The following is a 24,031-nucleotide window of genomic DNA, read 5'->3' on the forward strand; positions in this document are numbered from 1 at the left end:
GAATGTGAAGGTCATTAAATGAAGAGATATGGTCAACTTCATATGCTTCATGTTGAATCACATGAGACTCAGCAAATTATTACCGACAAATTTCAACATGGTTGGCCGGCACTAACGCTTACAAACTTTGGCTGCATTGCGCCGTAAAGATAAAAGAAAGAGAAACAGCTAAAGCTTAAGCTTAAGCACATGCACATGGTTGATGGGTTTGGACATTTATCCACGTGGGGTGATCCATTTTATGTACGAAGGTAATACAGAACGCCAAGAAAATCTCCAATTTTTATTCAAGACAGAACAGATCTATCCGACAGCCGTATCTAGCCATTTATAAGATGTAAACTATATTGGGTGGATTTATTACATTTCTTTTTAATTCCCAGAAACTTCCCATTAATAGATTCATCAACTATCATCAAACTTGGTAATAACTACAGAAGTAATATCTTTATGCATGTGCTAAACAAACTAAATTACTTGACACATGCTGTCCGTGAAAGCAAGTAAGGCAATATGGCGTCAAACAATTTTCACCCATAAATGCTCAAGCGATGAGATATGGCAATATGCTATTGAACCTGTCCAAGGGATCAGATCAAATTCAAGGTTGTTTTGTGAGCTGCAATCAATTCAATCTACCAAACCTTTCTATTTGAATTGCCTGAAACACTCATATTTTAATACTAGTCATTAAAAAGGAACATTACAGAGGATAAAATAAACCCTTGTGTGGGCTTTCTGTGTTTGGCTTTACTATGGCATGGATAGACAAATATCGATAGCAAACCAAACTCAATTAAAGCACACAGGATCAAAGTAAAGGGCTTCAAAATTTTGGCTTTATTATTATACCAAACAAATAGATCTCAATTAAAGCATATAACAATAAGATGGACAGAGAGGGTGAATTTATGACAGTAGTGTAAAATAGTGAATGATTGCAGCTCAAGAAAAATACATAAATTTCTTTCTTTTGGGGTAAGGGATAAGTACACAAGTGAAGATACCGTATCAGACACTTTACCCCTCTAGCTTTAGCATCTAATAATACAATCCACAGTAAACACACTTAAAAGTAAAAACAACAAATTGAAAGAAATGCTCTTTCCCTCATTCCATGATCAAAGCATAAAAGAATTAACACACCAATTCAATGATTCCTAGCTCCTTTTGCTTATCAAATGTTCCCTCTACAATCAATTCATAATTCAATGTATAGTAAATTAAATAAATCTCACATCTAGTCACCAATCTTTTTCCTAATCTAAAATCTAACCTGGGATTTTCTCTTCAACCACACCATTTGGAGAGAAGAACAAGGAAAACAATGAGAAAAACAATAGAGGAAAGCCCAATTGCAACACCAAGAACAACTTTATTTGGCCCATGATGGTGCTCCTTCTGGCTAGAATCATCATCAGAATCGTCATAATCTGATGAATCACTTTCACTATTGGCTGAAGAATCATCCTTAGCTGGTGGTGGAGACATTGGTAATCCATGCTTATCACAAGGAGCAACTCCAAGCTTTAATTTTGATGACAAAACCGTATGATTATAACACAAATTGCTATTCCCACCCACCTTGAACACCGTCAATCTCTTTAAAAAAGATGCGTTAAATGGCAAAACTCCATGAAACTCGTTGTTCTGAAGATTTAAGTACCTTAAAGACTTCATATCTGCAAAAAACCTGGGTATGGTCCCATTCAACTGATTTGAACTCAGATCAACATGAACCAACCCTGGTATTGCTGTCATTGACTCAGGGATCGACCCAGACAATGAGTTGGAAGCCAAAGATACATTCTTTAACGAAATCAAGTCACCGAATTCAGAGGGTATCTCTCCATTGAACCCATTAGACGAAAGATTCAAGCTTTCAAGACTATCGAGAAGAGTTATTGAAGTGGGTATCCTTCCTTTAAGCTGATTACCTGAAACATCGACATGGGTGAGGTTCAAATGAAAGTGTTTGGGGATGCTACCGGTGAGACTTGCATTAGAAATGGTGACTGATTTCAGCTTCTTCATGTTCCCAAGAATCACGTATAAACCACTAGCATTTACTGGCACATTAGTAACAGTGAGATCTGTAAGGTTAACAAAGCGAGATAGAAAGACACCAGTGAGGCGGCGAAGAGAGTGGATGCAGGAAAACGAGTGGAGAGAAAGAGAAAGCTCAGTGGGAAAGTGAACGGGAGCAACAGGGCAGTTATAGAAAGATAGGTTTTGGAGAGTAGAGAGAGATTTGAGAGCTGTAGAAGACATAGACACGTCATCAGAACAGTTGGAGAAGCGGAGAGATAGGAGGTGACTGAAGGGTTTTGCGGAGTCACATTGGTTAAGAGAGCAAGGGTTTCTCGAAGGAAGGTTCAAAGATTGGAGGGCTCTCACTTGTTTTGGGTCTAAGGGGGCAGCTTTGGACGGAGGAGCAGCTGAAGGTGTGACTGGAGTTGGAGAGGTTGTGGGGGAAGGGGCCGGAGGGAGAACCTTGGTTGCGGCGGAGGAGACGGCGGTGAAGAAGAGGAAGAGGAGGAGAGAGAAGAGCAATGGCGATGATGGTGGTGGTTTCATTGTTTGAGAGTGAGCTTAGAAGAGTGTGAAGTACCAAGTGTTGAGTGTAGGGTAATGCAACGTTGTAAACTTGTAAGAAGGATCAGATTTGGAAGTGTCTGACTGTTGGAAGTTGAGTTTATACTCTCAGACTTCAACATTATTACAGAAGTGCACTTTGCTTGTTTCATCATGAACGAACGTCTGGACCAAAGACAGCTGTCGTGAGATTAGTGTCTGATGAGGATAATTAGGGTGGGATAATGATCAAAGCAGCAAAGGGTATATAATTAGAATTAGTCTTGTTGAGGCCACATGTGTCATCTAAAAATGAAATGCAAAATCTGCTCAAGATTTTCTGTTAAATATAGTCACACTCAGTCACAGCTGATTAACAAATGAATTTAAGTAATAAATAATTCATTTCAAAATAGCTCTCTTTTAAAGGGTATAAAACCAAAATTATTTTCAGCTGGACTTGAGTGGTTTCCAGCTCCTTTCCGTCTCTTTTTTCTGGGGACACTTTTTTTTAATCCTTACTTGTTAAATAACTCAACCCTTCTCGGATTTTGGAAATTCACATCTAGATTTCATGAAACAGACACTTGCTAATAATCTTTTGTTCATAATTTGAAGAGTAAACGACTTTCATTATTTAATGAGACTCTACCGTCTATAAATTTTTAAAATATTATTTTATTATCCAAATTTATGTTCTGTTTCTGATTCTAACATCGTTGAGACCCCATATTATCACAATTCTCTTCTTTAATCATCACTCACCAAAATCCCTTAAACTCTATTCACACCGATCCCGTCAATTATCAACAATCGAGCAATTATGATTTATGCGGTCGTCTTTTCTAAGTCAAATTTTGATTAATCCTAATCGACAAAAGACTTATCGATCTCCCTTCTTCAAAATTTCTAACAGTCTGGATCGAGTTTGCTCTTTATTCGTTATCGGAATATAAATTTACGTATAAAATGGTATTTTAAAAACTTGTTGGTGAAAAAATGTCAATAAACTTTTATTTGGGTGGGAAAAAGTCATCAACTCTAATTTGAATTGATGAGTTGATTATGCAGGTGATACTTTGCTTTCTATTTACACATCAAATACAAAAAGAGGAAAATCCATGGACAGGAACCACATCAGTATGCTTTGTTATTTAAAGTTCCCTCGCTATTAACTACTTATTTTTTTATTTTCTGGGGAACTAAAAGAATCATCATAATTTCCAGGTTGCAAGGAACCCACTATGATTTGTTCATCACCGGTTGCAGAAACTATTCAGTCTTTGACTCAAGAATCAAGATGCCTTCAACTTTAAGATGCATGTTTGTGTAATTCATTTACCATCTAAACCTTAAAAAAGAAAGAAAAAATTTACTTGGGAAAGATTTTTTATTTTTTGTAGGTAACTGAGATATCTAAATTCAAATTGGAGTTTGTCTAATCCTCAGAGTCACGGAACACCCTATAAATCTAATAGATCAAAGTAATTACACAAATGTGATAAATACCTATTATGTGACTAAAAAACAAGATGTCATGGATATAACTAACCCCAGTAGTTAAAGGGTTTACCATCCGGCGGCCACGAGAGAGGTTTACTTGGAAAAGATTTGCTATCAAAACTTTCAATTTTCTTTTTAAATTTTATTTATAACATTGTTAGTTTCTGTACAAAATTTAATATATATATATATATATAATTTGACTATTTTTTCCAACAAGGGCTTCCAGGACCACATTTTTTAAGTGGTGAACAACGGTAAAAATCCGTGGACTCTGTAGTCATGTGACCGTTGGGGACTATTTGATCTGTTTGTTCGTATCAGTATTTTCTCTTAAAGCAGGTAAAGGGGCCAAATCCTTGTCGATATCTGCTTAAGTCCTTTTCGAATGAATCGAAAGAGACATATTAACAAGCAGATTCAAGGAATTCCCATGAAGTTAATGCAACAATCGCGCATGAAGCTGAGAAAAATGGACAGGAATTCTGTAATTTGATTCATTTTCTACTTTTTCATTTTGTAGAAGTGATATTACATCCTATTTTGCAATGATACTGTTCACAGCAGCTTAAACCTTACACACTGAATTTTCACCACTCATATAAAAGAAAAGATGATCAATGCAAACCATTCAAAACTCCTTGCAGGTCCATATGGAGATAAATGCTAGTCCACTTTCATGGGAAGTATAGTGACAACTAAACAATTGTATTTGTATACCAATGATCTGAATCCAAAATCTGGACAACTTCAGAAAACTCAGCAGTCTATGGAGATGCAGTTTTGTGCAACGGTTGAGCCATCGATTGGCCTCACAAATGGATTGATCTTGACCCACACAAGAGAGAAAACTGAAGCCAACAGCACTGACCATAAAACGACAATGGTTGGAGTTCTATTTTGGCGACCCATGAGACCCTTGAGGAATGGATATAGATGGAAAATCACCCAAAAGGCGAAGAACACCTTTCCAAAAAGGGGTCCCCATGCTTCATATCCTTTGTTCAATGCATCAGAGAAACCAGCAACGACACCTACCATGTTGACAATGATAAGAGTAGTTGGGGGGATCAAAAGTGTTGTCCACTTGATGATATAGAGCTCCCCAAATTCTGCATCGTCAGCTGCTTTTGCTGTGACAGTGAAGTTGGTGTCAATTCCTGCCAGCATTTTTAGAAATCCTTGAAAAACGGCAAAAAGATGGGCTGAAACACCTCCAATCACCCAAAACTGCTCATTACGCCACAGGTCCTCAATGCTGACACCACTCCATCGCAGTTCAAGCACACTGGTCAAAATGATGGAGATGAAGAGGCCAAGAAACAGGGCACTTGCCAAGTTTGAGAGCTGAACAAGTAAAAGTGTAATTAATTTAAGTTCCAAGTTCTCTACATAAAGCTAACTATTTCAAACAATGTTTGATGCTCAATGAACATATTATTCTAGTCTTCTCATGACATGCTGTGAAAAGGGATACTGAAGGAAATTACCGTTGGTATAATAAATTTCCCAGTGAGAAGGCAAATTGCGGGCAATGAACAATAAGCAATAAGAGGGAGGGAAGTAAATGGATAGACAATGGTGTTAATATATGCCAGTCTTTGCAGCCATCTGAGGCGGCCTGCTCCGAATCCATACCAGAGCGGACAGTGTCTACTCAGAAAAATCTCCACTGATCCAAGAGCCCATCGGAGCACCTGGTGGAGCCGATCAGAAAGATTGATGGGTGCTGATCCTTTGAAGGCAGGCCTTAAGGGCATGCAGTAAATTGATCTCCATCCTCGGCAGTGCATCTTGAAACCTGTTAAGATATCCTCAGTGACCGAACCATATATCCAACCAATCTGAGAGAAAGAAGACACAAAACAAAGATCTGAATTAGTCCATCGAGTGGGTGAAATAGCTTTGAACCGAGACTATTAAGTGCACATAACATCCAACGAAAGAGTTGTGCAACAGCAAGAACAAGAAGTCCACCTCTTTTCCCCACTCAGTCTTCTCTTCATAGCCACAGCTAATGACATGAATTGCTTCCTTGATAAGTGTTGAGGGATTGACAGAATCGGGTACTCCTCCATTTTCCATAAGTGTAGATTCAATGAAGACAGAAGATAAGCCAAAAGTCTTCTCGAAGCTCATCTGGGAGATTAGCATTGACCTCTCATGCTCATCGTAATCTGCAGGAGAAAGACCAAGCGTATACAATAAATTTATAACTCTTTGAAATATTAGTCTAACTTTAATTGCCTATAAAATTCGGACTTACTATCAATCTCCTTAAGGTTAAAGATGGCAGCATCTAATTCTTCACGTTTTGCATCTCGGTAAACCTCTGAGAGATCTTTAGTGGTCTTCTTCTTAGAGGGGCAGCAACAGGAGCAGCAAGATGACGAATTCTTGGGTAAGTTGGGCATTGTAGGAGGTCCATAGCCATAAAGAGCTTGCCTGTAGAACATACAACCTGTCCCCACATAAACTGGTCCTTGGATTCCATCCAGTCCTTTCATGTTAACCTGAGATTTGAGTTCAATGAATAATCAAGAATGAGAAGGCTCAGACTTCAGCTACTTATGAAGGTTTCAAGATCATAAGGAATTTGCCACCCATAATGAAGTTAATGGTTTTAGCATTTACTGAGGGTTTTTCTGGTATCTCTAAAATATATGCAGGTAGGAATATGGTAAAGGGAAAAAAATTTCAATGTTCTAAAGGATTAAAGCGAACATATTTTGAGCTGAACCTCAACATAACTGATGGCTAAAATCCAAATATGTCCTCGTTGGTTTATTTCACTGAAATTATTGCCAAAAAAAAAAAAAAAATTCCAAAAGCAGAAAACTCATTATGTAGCTTGATGTAGCAGTGAAAAGTAATTAGCTGATAATTTTTCATAAAGTGAAAATTTATACTCAGAATGCATTTCTGATTATTGTAAAAACAATTGCAAAATTCTATCACTGTTTTCTTCTATAGAAAGATAATATATAGATTGAATTAAAATTTATACCCAGTATGACTACTAGCCTATATTAATGAGAGAATGAGCCAGCTTGAAGCTTACATCGAAGAAAACTGTGTTGCGATTGGCATATCGATCACTCCTATCTATACCGTCAAACCTCTGGGGGAATTGCACATAACAAACATCTCGACCAACTTGTGGGTCCATCATAAAGCACATTGCCTCTCTAACCGCCTTGCTATTGTTAACATAGTGATCACAATCAAGATTGAGGATGTAGGGAGCATTTGTGAGAACTGCCGAAACTCTTATCTGTTTGAAGCCATTCATTTAAATGTAAGTATATATGACATCAAAGTGTCTAATGAATATTAATAATCTTAAAGTTTTCACATACAAGAGCATTTTCAGCACCAGCTTTTTTGTGATGTTGGTAGCCAGGTCTCTTCTCTCTGGAAACATAAACCAGTCTAGGAAGTTCATTTCCCTCAATGTCGCGAGCACCACTATGTCCAAGGAAAACCTGAAAAGGGTTGAAAGAGGCCTTGTGTCAAAATTTAACCTTAAACTGTGTGAAGTTCTTTGAGAGGAAAACTTATATGTACATATCAACGCACACAGACTGGTAGCAAATGAATGCTCACACATTTAAAAACATGTTTCCACAGTTTCTAGAAAAAGTCAAACAAACCATTAGCAATTGTTGTATACTTGAAGATCATAACAGTACATAGTTAGTGAAAGCTTTGTCCTTAAAATATATGATGCTTAAATCACACATTACACTTCAGGAAAGTTTAATGAATCTTTGAAAAAATTAATGCGGACACTCATTATTTGAGAAGCATGACATTATCAATATACCAATTAGTTTTTCCCTTCAAATTATCACATTCCAGCATTCAACAAAAAATGCAAAATTAATAATTAATACTAATATAGATAACTAAAACATAGAGAAAAGTTAACCTGAATCATGCCAGGGTGGTCGCGGGTGTTATTTCCTGGCCAAGATGTTCCATCTTGCATAGTCCATCCTTCTTCAGGTGTTTTCTGAGCCTTTGCAACTAAAGCATTAACTCTAACTTTGTATTCTTCATAATCTCTCTGTAATCAAAGATAAATAGAACATAAGAAAGGCTTCTCTCACTTGTAATACATAAATAATTCCAATATTTAAGTGGCACGAGCATTCTAGAGTTATAGCCAGATTTAGCTTAAAATGCTAACTTTCATTGCTCTGCGCTCTTTTACAAAAGATGGTTGCACTTTGTCCTTCAAGTAATCAATCTTCTGTGAGAAGTAGAACTCAGGTGCCCGTGGTTCAATTGCATACTTTTTGCAGAATGGAACCCACTTCCTTGCAAAGTCGGCTGTTTCTACGAGAGACTCAAATGAAAGCATGGCAGCACCATCATCAGATACATATCACGAGACTTTATCCACTGGGTAGTCCAAAGCAAGGATGGAAAGCACCGTATTGGCGGTAATCAAAGGAGGTTCTTTCAATGGATCAACAGTACTCACAAAGAAATCTACAGCAGCAAGCTGAGAGGGTTCACCCTCTCTTTCAAACCTGGCATGACAACAAATACAACCACCTTATCTATACATTCAACATGAAAACAGCTAATCATACAGANCTCTAAAATATATGCAGGTAGGAATATGGTAAAGGGAAAAAAATTTCAATGTTCTAAAGGATTAAAGCGAACATATTTTGAGCTGAACCTCAACATAACTGATGGCTAAAATCCAAATATGTCCTCGTTGGTTTATTTCACTGAAATTATTGCCAAAAAAAAAAAAAAAAAAAAAAAAATTCCAAAAGCAGAAAACTCATTATGTAGCTTGATGTAGGAGTGAAAAGTAATTAGCTGATAATTTTTCATAAAGTGAAAATTTATACTCAGAATGCATTTCTGATTATTGTAAAAACAATTGCAAAATTCTATCACTGTTTTCCTCTATAGAAAGATAATATATAGATTGAATTAAAATTTATACCCAGTATGACTACTAGCCTATATTAATGAGAGAATGAGCCAGCTTGAAGCTTACATCGAAGAAAACTGTGTTGCGATTGGCATATCGATCACTCCTATCTATACCGTCAAACCTCTGGGGGAATTGCACATAACAAACATCTCGACCAACTTGTGGGTCCATCATAAAGCACATTGCCTCTCTAACCGCCTTGCTATTGTTAACATAGTGATCACAATCAAGATTGAGGATGTAGGGAGCATTTGTGAGAACTGCCGAAACTCTTATCTGTTTGAAGCCATTCATTTAAATATAAGTATATATGACATCAAAGTGTCTAATGAATATTAATAATCTTAAAGTTTTCACATACAAGAGCATTTTCAGCACCAGCTTTTTTGTGATGTTGGTAGCCAGGTCTCTTCTCTCTGGAAACATAAACCAGTCTAGGAAGTTCATTTCCCTCAATGTCGCGAGCACCACTATGTCCAAGGAAAACCTGAAAAGGGTTGAAAGAGGCCTTGTGTCAAAATTTAACCTTAAACTGTGTGAAGTTCTTTGAGAGGAAAACTTATATGTACATATCAACGCACACAGACTGGTAGCAAATGAATGCTCACACATTTAAAAACATGTTTCCACAGTTTCTAGAAAAAGTCAAACAAACCATTAGCAATTGTTGTATACTTGAAGATCATAACAGTACATAGTTAGTGAAAGCTTTGTCCTTAAAATATATGATGCTTAAATCACACATTACACTTCAGGAAAGTTTAATGAATCTTTGAAAAAATTAATGCGGACACTCATTATTTGAGAAGCATGACATTATCAATATACCAATTAGTTTTTCCCTTCAAATTATCACATTCCAGCATTCAACAAAAAATGCAAAATTAATAATTAATACTAATATAGATAACTAAAACATAGAGAAAAGTTAACCTGAATCATGCCAGGGTGGTCGCGGGTGTTATTTCCTGGCCAAGATGTTCCATCTTGCATAGTCCATCCTTCTTCAGGTGTTTTCTGAGCCTTTGCAACTAAAGCATTAACTCTAACTTTGTATTCTTCATAATCTCTCTGTAATCAAAGATAAATAGAACATAAGAAAGGCTTCTCTCACTTGTAATACTTAAATAATTCCAATATTTAAGTGGCACGAGCATTCTAGAGTTATAGCCAGATTTAGCTTAAAATGCTTACTTTCATTGCTCTGCGCTCTTTCACAAAAGATGGTTGCACTTTGTCCTTCAAGTAATCAATCTTCTGTGAGAAGTAGAACTCAGGTGCCCGTGGTTCAATTGCATACTTTTTGCAGAATGGAACCCACTTCCTTGCAAAGTCGGCTGTTTCTACGAGAGACTCAAATGAAAGCATGGCAGCACCATCATCAGATACATAGCACGAGACTTTATCCACAGGGTAGTCCAAAGCAAGGATGGAAAGCACCGTATTGGCGGTAATCAAAGGAGGTTCTTTCAATGGATCAACAGTACTCACAAAGAAATCTACAGCAGCAAGCTGAGAGGGTTCACCCTCTCTTTCAAACCTGGCATGACAACAAATACAACCACCTTATCTATACATTCAACATGAAAACAGCTAATCATACAGAAACTTCTTTTTTTTTTTTTCTGTTACTAGAAACTTATAGCTTTCACAATGAATACTGTTAGCAACTTGTCTGAGAGTTTGCATTCAAGAAGGTATACCTTGCAGATAGCCTATCAGGATATGTTTCCCTGTTAATGGGAGTCCATTTAGGGAACTGATCCAACACCCAGGAAAAAGCAAACCAGATCTCACAAATAACAGAAGTGAGCCAGAGACCAAAAGCACTATCAACAGGATTTGTCACTCGGTAATGGAAGAAAAGACCCAGAATGATCAGTCGCATGATTATCACAGTTCTGTATGGTGAGAGTTTGCTTTTTGGAAGTGGAACTATAGTTGAAAGTGGCTCTGCAGCATCTGGGGACCTGCAAAAAGCAATCTCAATAATGGAACGGATTTTATTTAAACCGTAGCAAGTCAAATTGATCCACCTCTAGAACATGATGCCAACACAAAAATTCAATACTGCATGGAAGATGTTCAATATTTCTTTGACAATTAGATTGACATTAGACCTAACTATCTGCTTTATCACCAATTCACAGGCCAAAAAACTATTCCAAGACACCTAAGTTAAAATGTAGGAAAAACACGAATATCTAACAAAACTCTACCTTGCAGACCAAGAAACAAAATACCAAAAAAAAAAAAAAAAAGAAAAGGAAAAAAAAACCTGCTTTTCTCCCAGTATTTAACTCCATGAACATATTACAAACTGATAGATATTACCAATAACGTGCAAAATATTACTATATACAAAAATGCAATGCAACAGCTACTTGATATTCCTTTTAAATACTCTTGTTGAAATGCCAAAGTTTCTGATCATAACTATATATCAAGATTAACCAATACATCAATGCTTTCATACAATTTTCTTTCCTTTGATTTTACCTGATAAAAATATCAAATATAACCACCCAGAAAAGTCTGAATCTTTAACCAGTGAAAGAGGGTCAGTGTATATAAAACTTTGTTTCTAGAGTCATCCACCTTTTCATTTCTGACCTAGAAGATCCTAACAGTAACCATTGTTATTTATTTTCCTACCTACTTTATCTGATATATTTCATATTCCTGCTCTGATTTAACAGTGTTAATCTTATACTTACTGCTGCTTTTCTTCCATCTGCTGCTCTTGTGGGATTTCAGCCGCCTCCTTTTCAACCTTAGGTGCACTCTTCTTCTTCTTGTTCTTTTTATCCTTCCAACTCTCCACTCTATTTTTCCAAATTGGATTCCCGGATTCATCATTATATTCTTCATGGAAACACCAGATTAGACCGCCAATGACAATCCATTAAAAAATTGGAAAAAAGTGTCAAGCATGATGCAAGAATAGAAATCAAAATTACTTACCACTGTCCACCGTAGATACGCTACTCACATGTCTAGCATGAAGTCCAACATCCTGTACAGACTAAGTGAAGGGTAAAAAACTGTAGGGATCCAGTTATTCTGAACCTTTATGTATGAAAATCATAGCAAGAACCTCAAGCTGGTAAAAAACTAATATTTCTACCATCAGGACATGCACATGCATTGGAGAGCCATATGAAGACAATCATACCTGAGAATCACCAAGATGAGCGGCCATTGTGAATTGATTAGCAGATACCTTTGTTTCAGCATCATCTAGCAAGTTTTCTGGAGAGTTCACAATCATGCAATTGGCTTAGCATATTGAATAAGGAGAGAATCATGCAAATGTCTTAGCATATTAAATAATGAAAGTCAATCAAAAGAAAAATTATTTGCAATGTAAAAAACAGCTATCAAAAGGAAGATTTTGACTTTCATTCTAGAAAATATCCCTAACAAGACTTGGTATCAATTCACTGCTTATGTTCATTTTTGATCCTTGAAGAAAGAAAGTTCTCAAAGATGATTAAGAGAAGTAAGTGATGTTTGAACATTTTCTTCCTTTCCTTTCATGCTTCACAAGAATTCAACAGATTATTAGGAAAATTGACTAAACCCCCTAGATTAGATAATGAAAATCTTTGATCCTGAACTTAAAGTGCTTGAACAATCAATGGTTTTAGTTTCTTACCAATTTGTACATTCACCATTGCTAATACATTTCTATATAATCATTTAAGATATTCTTAGTGTAGTTAATAAAACCCCAAATAACAAAAATTGCTAGTCTCAAACATTACTTAAATCAGAATGGACAAGAATCTAGAAATAAACCAGCACAGCAATATGAAATCAAGTGAACCCACTTCAAAAAATTAATATTGAGAACTTTAAAAAATTATATTTACCATCATAAGTAGTTCCACAGCGCAAACAAGCTTTGCGACCATCCTTGATCTCGTCATCAAAACACGCCTTGCAAATAGGGAAGCTACACTCATGGCAAGCCACAAACGCCTCCCCATTAGCATTAAGTCCCACTTGATCACCACAAGTGTTGCACACAGGCACCCCAGATTGCATCATCCTGAACCAACTTCCCAAAACAACCCCAATACTAGAATTCCTGCTTGGAGCCTCGTTTTGTTGTTGTTTTTATAAATAAAGACCCCAAGCAAAGCTAGGGAGGTGGTAAGGCGTTTGTTGAGAAAAGATGGTGGTGGCATTTTTGTAATGGTAAATAAGGAGGTGGTGGTTGGCAGGTTTATGGAAAGGTTGAGGTGTTGGTGTCAAACAGTCGAGATGTTTTACAGGGAAAGAGAGATGAGAAGCAACGTCTGCGTTGTTGTTTAGGTATGAGTGAAAGATTTGAAATATTGCGGGAAGTCTAAGTAAGGTTTTGGTTGAGCCGGGTACATCTTTAACTAACATACAGTATCTTCTTTGTCAAGTTCAGTCTTATTACATTTATGTATTATTTATGTCATTGTATATATACAGTTTTCATTCACTCAGCTTACAAAAACGCCCTCATGGCTCGATGCTTGATAGATTTGCAAATGGGCATAAATTTTCATGGCCTGACAGGAGCTGTAATTTGGTCCGACTGAAAGAAAAAATGAATAATAAAATGAAACTTGAAGTAGAAACTGGCAGGAATTTCAGTGTTTGGCGTTGTATTGTACTGAAAGATGAATCATTTGATTTGATGATGTGGGCACTGCATGGGCATGGTGTGCATTGGAATTCAAGATTAATGGAAAGTATCGTAATGGAGTAAAGGGGATTCATTTACTGCCTCATGGCCAGAAATTGACAAATTCAGGTTCAGTGTTAATGACCGGATTAGTTATTAATAGCTATATTCAGATCATGGGTGTCTTTTCCTTTTAATGATATATGTTTTAATAATTAAAAACAATGACCTTGGTTCTTGACTAATTAATCATTGGCCATATCATATACATAAATTTTCCCACATTTGGTAGAAATAATCAGAACAAAATCAAACTAACTCTTAAAGTAAGCAATTTGGTTACCATGTAATTTCATTATAAATAAAAAGATACAAACAAAATCTTCACGTCTTCACCTGATTCTTAGGATATATATTTCATTCTACTACAAAAATCCCATAGAGGGATGGATTCACCAATTGTGTATTTAGAAGATAAAAGCACAACTGTATCTAATAACCATGTTACATGATATATCACTCTTAATGATCAGATTCAGCAGTACAAATATTTACGTCTACCAGTCATTGCGTTGGGGGGTTTGTTCAGTAATAAGATGTTGTCTGGAATTGCTGCCTAACCTTAATGATCAGATTCAGCAGTACAATATCTATGCAGAGTTGCTTTCAGATCAACAAGCATATTCTTCAGAAACTATTTTGACACCAGGGGAAACATAAAACGATATTCTTCTGGTACAAAACAAGTGGGTCATGCTCTCCAGGAATATCAATTACAGGAGTCATGAATGCAGCTCTGATCTATGAAATTGTATAGACCTTAACCACTTTGGAAGTGTCACAGACAACAAGGTTCTCTGATTCAGTTGGAGAGGTGCAGAGCCAATTTACCTGCCATAGTGGGAAGTCCAAGATGAAAAACTTTAATAAAATGTTAAGTATTAAAAGCTGACCACCAACACCACATTCAAAGACAAAATGAAAGCTTACCTTTCTGTTCAAATTGATATTCATATGTAGAAGATCACTGTTCGTACCAGTCTGCCCTGTACGAGGAAATCTGGAGCAATCCCAGACCTTCACTGACTTATCATTCCCCCCTGAGATTATGTACTTTCCCTTTTCCCCAAACAAAGAAAATGCCACACAAGAAGCAGCAGCAGTATGGCCACCCAAAGAGTAATCCAGATGCAACCTCTTCCCACCATTTAGATCCAGAGTTTCCATTTCTCCGGCCAGAGGATTATCTTTTGGTATTGACTGAGATCCCTTCCAGGCTTTTGTGGAATTTTTTGACCTGATTGTAGAAAGTTCTGACTCAATATTAACCACATCAATGACACCATCACCCCTAGCAACCACGCATATCTTGTCTGTTTTGTCTAACATATCAACATCGGGAACTGCTATTGCATGAACAAAAGCAGGGTTGTAACATTGCCCAGTGTTACTACTATTCATGTCTGGCAAGCCTGCAATAAGAAAAACCTCATAAATGTTCAACCACCACTAGGTTAAATCTTGGACATATGTCGTGAATTTGATTTATCCATATTGCTTTTCAACCTTTTTACCAGGATAAGTCATGTATGAATTTTGTTATTACTTAAGACCTGCACAACACTTGAAGCAAATGAAAAGACGATTCAGTTGACAATATTAGGTCACATGCTGCAGGGAAAAGAGGCAGGACCATGGTAGAGAACCCTTCAGTTTAATTTTTTTCCTTTTTAATATATATATTTCTTAGCAGGGTTCACTGATAGAGGAATTTTTACACTACCTCTTGAAATTAATGTTTGCCCAAAGCTCAAGAGATAACCCATTAAAACACAATAAAGATGTAGAAAGTGAATAACTAGACAATAGAGATAAACAAAATTAAGACATATACATACCAAAATCAATGATTTTGAGCGGACGCCCCTTAGAGAAATCCCACATGACAAGCTTTGAATCTAGACCTCCAGTAATGACTGCAATTACCCAAAGAGATATAATTTCAAAAAGAATTACAGACTGAAATGCATGTTGAAATAAATATGAATGAAATCATTGCACAAATACAAAACTCCTGCATTGTTACTCAAATCTATCCAACTTGCTTATAACAGAGAGGTACAAACTTTACCCTTAATTTATCAAGTTTCAACCAGCAGCCAGAAATGTATAAATTATGCATAATGCAACAATCTTTTACAGGCATTTGATATTCCATATAAAAGCATTGTGTTCAATGAATTTTCAGCATATAGCTTCCAAGTTCACTCATAATGGTGTTAAGGTAGTATACTAAATAAACATGTGGCTTCTTAGACACAGATGCAAGAGACAAAAGATTAGACCAGCAAAGTTAATGAATATATGCCATCACATAATCACTTCCAAGTATTTTCAGTCCATAAAATTTGAGTTGAGACATGCAATAACATACTATTCAAGCCTTGATTGAATTCAGTTTCGGACAAGACCTAATGGTGGTTTCAGGCTTCCATGATATTGGAGTGGTTCCTTATTTTACAAGACAACAAGAGGAACAAATAGTCCATATATATTAAATAGGGGCATGGCAGTAATTGGTAGCTCTTGCCATAATTTATGCTACAGGATCATTACTTATGATTTCCTCTCGTAACACAAGAAGTTTCTATCACAGTGGTGAATGGTGGGTATTTTCTCAAATAGCTCCATATCGCCAAATCTAACATAAATAAGGCCAATGATGTGTTGGCTCAGTGGCAAACTGTAACAGCACCTGCGGTGTGCTGAAATGTCAGAATATAGTCAAAAACTATGCACACTTTATGCTGAAGAAGTCTTGGCTTAGTTGGGGAAATAAGTGTTCAATTCTCAGTAATCGCAAAAAATATAAAATGCATCACAATAAGACCTAGGAGACATCCAAACACATTTTACCTGTTATTCCAACTAACTGTTACAATACTGTTCTATCACTGACACAAACATAAGAGAGAGAAGGATATAGAAATTTCACTTCAAAAAATATTATAAAAACTTAGAAAGGAATTTCACCTTCCCAAGGTTTCCAAGGAATGAATTGCACAGTACTGCAGATCTATTAAGTAGAGTTAAGGGGACAAAATAATGACACAAGTAGCTAAATAAAAGAGATTCTTGGTTAAAACTAAAAATGAAAAACAAAAACCACGAACTTCAAACCGGAAATTGAGCATACACAGAATAGGAAGGTGGGTTCCGTAGTAATTTAGACACACTCTCAGACATTTAAACGAAATTACAATTTAAAATGCACACACACATACACACATATATATGGAGATATGTATTTATGTATATACAGAGGTAATATTATTGATAAACTGAGCACATGTTTCACACTTATACAGAGCATATAAGAAGTCAAGTTGAGAAGTTAAGCATACAAAATAACCATAAGGATACACTTGAATGGCCAGCCCTCAATGTTTTATAAAGACAATGTTGGCGAGTATCAATGATCTGTCATGGGAATGATTTACAGCAGGCGAACTCATAAACTGCCACCCAAGAAAAAACCAAATCACTGAATTCATAAATCTGCATACCTTAACATCACCACCATCATCAGCACAAGCAAGAAAAGATGACTTAGTGTTGCATGCAATCTGCATATAAAAACAGGTTTAGGATTAAAGATTTTTCAATATATTGGTATATGATAAAAGACGAGACAATGTCTTACAAACAATCAACTCTCAAAACAAAATAAATTAAGGAAGTACAACAGAATCAGATAATTCTACATTTATGTATTACCTGATCTATCTCCTCTTTGTTATAGTTGTAGCACTCTAATGCCTTCCATGAAGCTCCCTATAATTGCATGATGAATGATATGTAAGAGAAAATGTTGTGAATACTATTGATGAATCATAAAAATGACTAATTACAAAATATATGTATATATATGTAAGTAGCAAAAAAGGAACAAATGGAAACTCATTAAAAAGGAAAAAATGCTCAACATTGCGATTTAGCCAAAAAGGATTACCATTCGGACATCAAAAGACTTGACTTCCTTTCCAAAGGAAGCATAAATAAAATCTTCATTCCCTGTGTCAAGCAGCAATCATTAAGCAGATTTTCGAAACCCAACAAACCTGTGTTGCAAAGATAGATATCATTTGCGCTTTAGCCTTAAAACAATGTTCCAAAAAATCCTTACTTTATAGTTTAAAACACAAGACTATAAGATTCTTCCAAAAAATGCCACAGCTCAAGCATGTTGTAAAAATAATTTTTCAGTCATGGATTCTTGTACAACGTATTTACAATAAAATTAAGCTAATAAGTGGAAACGCTTTCGACTGTAAAAATACATTTTGAAATAGCAGAAACGGCTTTTGCATTTTTTTTTTATAGTGATTCACTGAAATCAATCTAATGCTTTTTGTGAAAAATCAAAACTTCGAATGTTTTTCTTGAAGAATTAATTGATATTACTTTGCTAAAACGCATAAAAATAGTAATTGAGGTGCTCTTTGGGAAAGCACTTGATAGGCACTTTTCTAGAAAGCACTTGCACTCAAAAACACTTTCTACTATCACTAATACGCTCATAATAACTATTAACGTATTCACCACAACTAACAAGAAAATTCAGGCAGAGATTAGAGCAAACAATTCATGAGCTTAGAATCACAATAATAGCAAATGAATAAAGCAGGCAACAACATACTAAAGAAACTCACCTGACTTAAGACATAATGAAGTAACCGGTTCGTTTCCAACTTCAATGATAAGCTGAGCGTCTTTGCATCGTAAATCAAACCAGCAAATGCAGCCATCCTAAATTTTTCATTAATCAACCAAATAAAGCAAGGTAAAAGTGATTATTATTAAATAATCTATTGAAACCAGTAAGAGAGTACCTCGCCGGCAGTAACGATAACGCCGGGGCGCTCACGTGAGGCGATGCAGCACGTGGCCGTGGCCGTGTGACCTCTCAATCGCCGTGGCTTCAGTTCTGCATCCCCCATGCCTTAAAGTCAGTTGCTTGTTTCAGTGTTCGTTGGGTTGGTGTTCTTCTGTTTTGCTGTTGGGTTTGGGCCAATTTTATACCCACCTATTGTCTACTCAATCCAATCCAGCCCAACTCAGACTACCAAAAGGAATAATACTTTTCGAATATTTTTAGTGCAATTAATATTAAAAGATCCTACAAGGGTGTATAAAATAAGAGTAAACGATTTTTTACCACCAATTTTTGCCTTAATGACATTTTTCTAAGCAAAAAATTTCAAAATACCACTTTCTCACCCAACATTTATATTTCGTTAATACTCAAAACACATTTCTCTTTCTCTGTTGGCATTTGATGAGTTACCAAGAGCCAAGGTAATAGGGGTTTTGTAGAGTGAAGACCGATGGATCGAATGGTGGTAATCGATTAAATACTTGCTCTCGGAATCAATCGAAAATCAGTTATAAACAGGAAACTTTAACTTTACGATAGCCAACAATCGACGAGAAATCAGGTGCCAAAGTTAGATGATGGAGACAATTTTTGCCACCAGAATCAGCTTGAGGTAGTAGTGGAATATTAACTTTGGGTGAAAAGTGGTATTTTGAAACCTTTTGGGTGAAAAGTGTCATTAAGGAAAACTTTGGGTGGGAAAAGTTGTTTACTCTTTTCAATATCATATATCATTATCCACCAACAATGCTACGGACACCGATACTATGCACCAAATTATTACACCGAATTACGTATCCTATGACTCAGACCAGCCACGTATCCCATGAACCAATATTTTGTGAGTGAATGATCGTTAATCAACTATGGACGGTCGTTCACTGTTATTGAACGGAAGTCCATTATATGTGGACGCCCGTTCATATGAAATGAACGATGGACTCCCGTCTAGATCTGGGCATTTGGAACTGGGCCCAAAAGCCCAGCTCCAAAACTCGGTCCTAGGACTGGTCCTTGAGAGGACTGGACCTAGGAGGCCTGGTCCCAAAACGGGACCGGGCCTAAGGAGGAGGGCCCGAGCCCTCCTCCGGTCCCAGGCCTGGGCCCAAAAAATTTTGTATTTTTTCAATATAGTCCCCTACCAAATTACATAAAACCCCCTGTTAATTTTAAATTAAATATAAATTATGAGAGCTAAAATGAAATTTTACAAAATTTATAAAAAAAAAAATCTTCCAGGTCTAAAAAATTTATAAAATTTATAAATTTTACCCCTAAAAAATACTAAAAACCCCCTATAAAATTTTGTTTTGCCCCTAAAATATAAAACAAATTAAGGGGAGAAAATAAAATTATCCAAGCCCCATGGGACCGGTCCTAGGCCTATGGGACCAGTCCCGACTAGGCCTAAGGCCTGGTCCGGGTCCTGGTTTTTCTCATGGGCTTGGGACCAATCCCAAGCCCATGAGTGATTGGTCCCATTTGGGACCAGTCCCAAACGGGCCTAAGCCTGGGCCCGCAAGGGATCGGTCCCTGCCCACCTCTACTCCCGTCCATATTACGTGGACGGGAGTCCACATAAAATGGATGCCCGTATGCCCGTCCATACTTAAAAAAATAAAATTTTAATTAAAATAAAGGGATGGTCGTTCACCATTTTTGGACGGCCATCCGTTAATCAAAATTGAAAGTTTATCGCATACTTGTGACCCAAATATGCATTCACCTCTGCCGCGCATAGCAAACACCGATCACAACAACGGTAACAACAGAAGCAGTCGTAGCCACAACCGGCCATTGCAAGTTTGACTTCTTCCATCCATCATCAACAGAGGGTTTAAAATCCCTCACATTCCCATTAAAACCATCCAATGTCTTCTCCTTGAGTCCACTAATCACCGTCTTCGCCTCATCAATCTCTTTCTCCAACTCAGAAATCTTGGCCTCCATTTCCTTGGATTTGCTCTCTGATTCCTTCAAACTTTCCTCCACCGACTTCTTCTCAACCTTCCACTTATCCAATTCAGACTCCAAAACATTAACTTTCTTCTTAAACCCACTAATTTCCCTTTCTTTGTCATCAATTTTTTCCCTCATTCCTCTTCAACTCTCACCCTTTTACTCTTCTCTTCCAATTCCCTCACTTCCAAAGTCCTAACTTTTCTTTCCAACTCCCTCACTTTCTTCTCACTATCAGCTTTCTCACTCTTCAACCCATCAATTTCTTTTCTAATCCCTCCAATTTCACTCCCTTCTCTCCCAGACTCTTCTTCAACTCTGTCACCTCAGCAATCGCCTCATCTTCTTCGCTCATCGCGGTGATCAGGTCACGTTGGAGTCTCAAAACTTTAGTTTCCAATTCAACTGCTCGAGCAGCAATTAATTCGAAAACTTTCTTATCCTCTTTAGATCCTTCAATTTCAATAGTTAGTTTTTTAATTCTCTCCTTCATTTCTCGGTTCTCTTCCTCCAGCGCTTCCGTCTTTCTCGTCAATTCAGCTATTTTGTTGTCTTGACCCAGATCGTAGAAACTCTCTGCCGTTTGATTCTCTGTCTCAGTTGAAGCAAGGTCGTTGAGGATAGTCTCTAGCCGTCCTTTTATTTTATTTACAATTTTATTTTTTTAAGTATGGACGGGCATCCATTTTATGTGGACTCCTATTCATAGTAAATGGACTCTCGTCCATGTGATATGGACGGGAGTCCATTGTTCATTTCGCATGGACGGGCGTTCATATATAATGAACTTTCGTCCAATAACAGTGAACAATCGTCTATAGTTGATGAATGACTGTTCACTCGTAAAATACTAGTTCATGGGATACGTGGCTAGTCTGAGTCACGAACACATAGTTCGGTGTAACAATTCAATGCACAGTATCAGTGTCTGTAGCATTGTTGCATTATCCACTATCCATTGTGCCAAGAAAAATCACTAGGGGTGTAGCATTTTCCTTTGATAAAATGGACCACTAGATGATTCTTTTTCAGTCCTTTATTAATGCAATACAAAAGGCCAAACTATAAAACAAAGGTAGTCCTATGTATGATTTCACAAATACCTACCTATCATCCATCACTAACTTATCAAGAATTAATTAATTTTTGTTCATTTTCATTTAATAATCGACCATTTCTTCCTTTTGTAATAAGAAAAACAATAGATGATAAACATGAATATTTAATGATAATAATTGATTGATTTATTAATCATTTTAATCCAAAGGTGATCTCACAATTGATTTGATATTGTTATTGTGAAACAAGACGTTAACAAATCAAGTATTTAATTAACCAAATTTGACAGAATCAATAAATTTGCCAAGAATCATGGCTTTTGACTTAATCCTCTCCCATTGTTATTTTCCATCTGGTATTTTTTAAAACCAAGAAGGTCAAAAATGGTTGCATGTGAACCAGTTTTGGAGTTTGCATAAATTGGAAGGACATGAAAAAGCTTGTCGTACCTTTTGAATTCATTCAATATTGCTTCTCTATTTAGTTAAAGCAGGAAGTGATGCAGTAGTTAACAAACAAATGGCAGCTAATGTGTAGCTTTCTGAGACCCAAAAGGTGACGAGACCTCTCTCAAAAGGTTGAGACAACCCCATGTATCTATGTTTCTCGGGACTGTAGTGAACACTGAACACAGAAAAATCTTGAAAGGGGTGCATCAGATCAAATGCGTGATACTCTGTACTGTGAATGGGGCTAATTATAACAAAGCTCAAAACGTCCAAAACTGAAATCTTCACAAAAAGTAAGCATAAATACCTACATTTTCCGCCGTGGTTTAAGAAATTCCCGGGATGGTTCAAGAATTCTATAAGAAATACAGAGGAATTCCAAATATATGCATTTTCTGATCTCTTTTCTTCAGTTGATGTGATTTTAAACTTGACTTGATATCAGTAACAGGTTTACATTAATGCAAATAAAGTATGGAAACAAGTTCTAAATTCTTGAGTTTTGATGGCTTCTAAGTTCTAAGCGACATTTCCAAATACCAGTATCTTATCTTAAATCAAGAACCAGCTTTCAAATGTTTTGAATTTTTGAAGTTCTTGTTATCTTATCTATTCACGATAGATTAAATTTGATTTATCTCTTGTTATATTATCATCACCATTACAGCCTTTATATTCAATTAAACCGGAGAAAAAATTATCAAAACAGAGCAGAAATAGCAGCAGTTTTGTAATTATTAAACATGACATCATAAAGCCTGCTACAATTCATCTACACAGAATCCAACTGGACCACGACCATCTAATACAAGGAAAAGCAAAATAAAGAAAAAAAATTAGATTAGACTACCAAACATTCCTAATTCCCTAAGAATAATTAGTTAAAAGAGTTTGATTAGACTGAAGATCAATTCATCTGACAGTACATGCAACTGCATAAGCCCATGATTTGAGATGCTCTTTCATGGCCATTCCATCTTCCAAAGGAGGCATCTTCATGTTCATTTGATAATGTACTTGACTTCCAAACATCTGATACCCACTTGAAGTTGTTTCCTCAAAGTCAAACAACAAAGACTTAGAAGACAACTCATCAGAATCCATGTTCCTATCAAATCCCAAATCAAGTTCTCCAAGAATCTTCCTCCTTTCATGCAACATTCTCTTGCTTCTCCTCTTTCTTCTTCCCGATCTTCTACTCTTTATTTTCTCTTCCGGCTTTGTCAGATCCACAGGCTCCAAATGCAGAACCTGAGGCTCAAGTTCAGGCGCAAATTCTCCACAAACGCAACACCTTTGCCCCAAATTCTGATTTTCTTCAACTTTGATGATGGGATTTTCTGGCTCTTCTTGAACTGTTTGCTCATCTCTGGCGTGACCCGACTGTTGAGTTGTTGAAGACAACACATTGGAGAAGAACCAGAGAGAATCTAGGGTGTCGATGAACTGGGAACAATCCATGAAAATCAAGAAACTCTCAGCATGAGTAAAATTTATAATAACTACAAAATTTTATATGGGGGAGCGTTGTATTTTGCTGCAGAATTTAAGTGGACAGATTCTAATTCTATTTATTGATTGACAGAGTGAACAAGGAATAGAAATATAAGCAGTTAAGCACAAGTACAATTTCCTCACTCTGCAATTGGAAATGACAAAATTATCTCATTCTTTTCTTTAAGTAGTGAAAAATACAAAAGGGTAATTTGGTCTCATACGGAATACTAGTACGAATAGTCCGTGGGCGGTGTGGGAACCGGGAACTGGGAAGTCGTAATTACCATGGAGTGAGAAAATAAAGTTATAACGGTCGACAGAAACGATTGAGTACAGGTAATATCCATTAATACTATTTAAATAAAAAAATAAAAGTTAATTACATTTCTGCCATCAAGTTTTTTGCAGAAGCACATGCGTCCTAGGGGTTT

At 36.5% G+C, this 24,031-nt stretch overlaps 2 protein-coding genes and 1 pseudogene across 2 annotated transcripts; all 3 read right to left on the bottom strand.

Moving 5' to 3' along the window:
- Positions 1 to 1,137: 1,137 nt before the first annotated feature.
- On the bottom strand, positions 1,138 to 2,651 carry LOC116111629 (receptor-like protein 51). Its single transcript, XM_031397787.1, has one exon. It carries the CDS (start codon positions 2,575 to 2,577, stop codon positions 1,291 to 1,293), a length of 1,287 nt encoding a protein of 428 aa, XP_031253647.1. The 5' UTR covers positions 2,578 to 2,651; the 3' UTR covers positions 1,138 to 1,290.
- A 1,899-nt stretch (positions 2,652 to 4,550) lies between these two features.
- Positions 4,551 to 18,737, bottom strand: LOC116111619 (cellulose synthase A catalytic subunit 8 [UDP-forming]). The gene is made up of 23 exons (XM_031397778.1): positions 18,593 to 18,737; positions 18,413 to 18,509; positions 17,713 to 17,774; positions 17,478 to 17,534; positions 17,267 to 17,326; positions 17,124 to 17,180; positions 16,734 to 16,776; positions 15,599 to 15,676; positions 14,691 to 15,172; positions 14,520 to 14,591; positions 12,913 to 13,159; positions 12,213 to 12,289; positions 12,002 to 12,062; positions 11,755 to 11,902; positions 10,741 to 11,007; positions 10,232 to 10,577; positions 9,971 to 10,108; positions 9,399 to 9,524; positions 9,101 to 9,313; positions 6,344 to 6,590; positions 6,055 to 6,254; positions 5,568 to 5,921; positions 4,551 to 5,424 (listed from the first exon to the last, which is right to left on the bottom strand). Exons 1-23 carry the CDS (start codon positions 18,698 to 18,700, stop codon positions 4,837 to 4,839), a joined length of 4,128 nt encoding a protein of 1,375 aa, XP_031253638.1. The 5' UTR covers positions 18,701 to 18,737; the 3' UTR covers positions 4,551 to 4,836.
- Positions 18,738 to 20,358: 1,621 nt separating this feature from the next.
- On the bottom strand, positions 20,359 to 23,564 carry LOC116111620 (annotated as a pseudogene).
- Between the last annotated feature and the right edge of the window lie 467 nt (positions 23,565 to 24,031).

The sequence above is a fragment of the Pistacia vera genome, unplaced genomic scaffold, assembly GCF_008641045.1.
Source record: "Pistacia vera cultivar Batoury unplaced genomic scaffold, PisVer_v2 Contig646, whole genome shotgun sequence".
In the NCBI taxonomy this organism is placed as follows: Eukaryota; Viridiplantae; Streptophyta; class Magnoliopsida; order Sapindales; family Anacardiaceae; genus Pistacia; species Pistacia vera.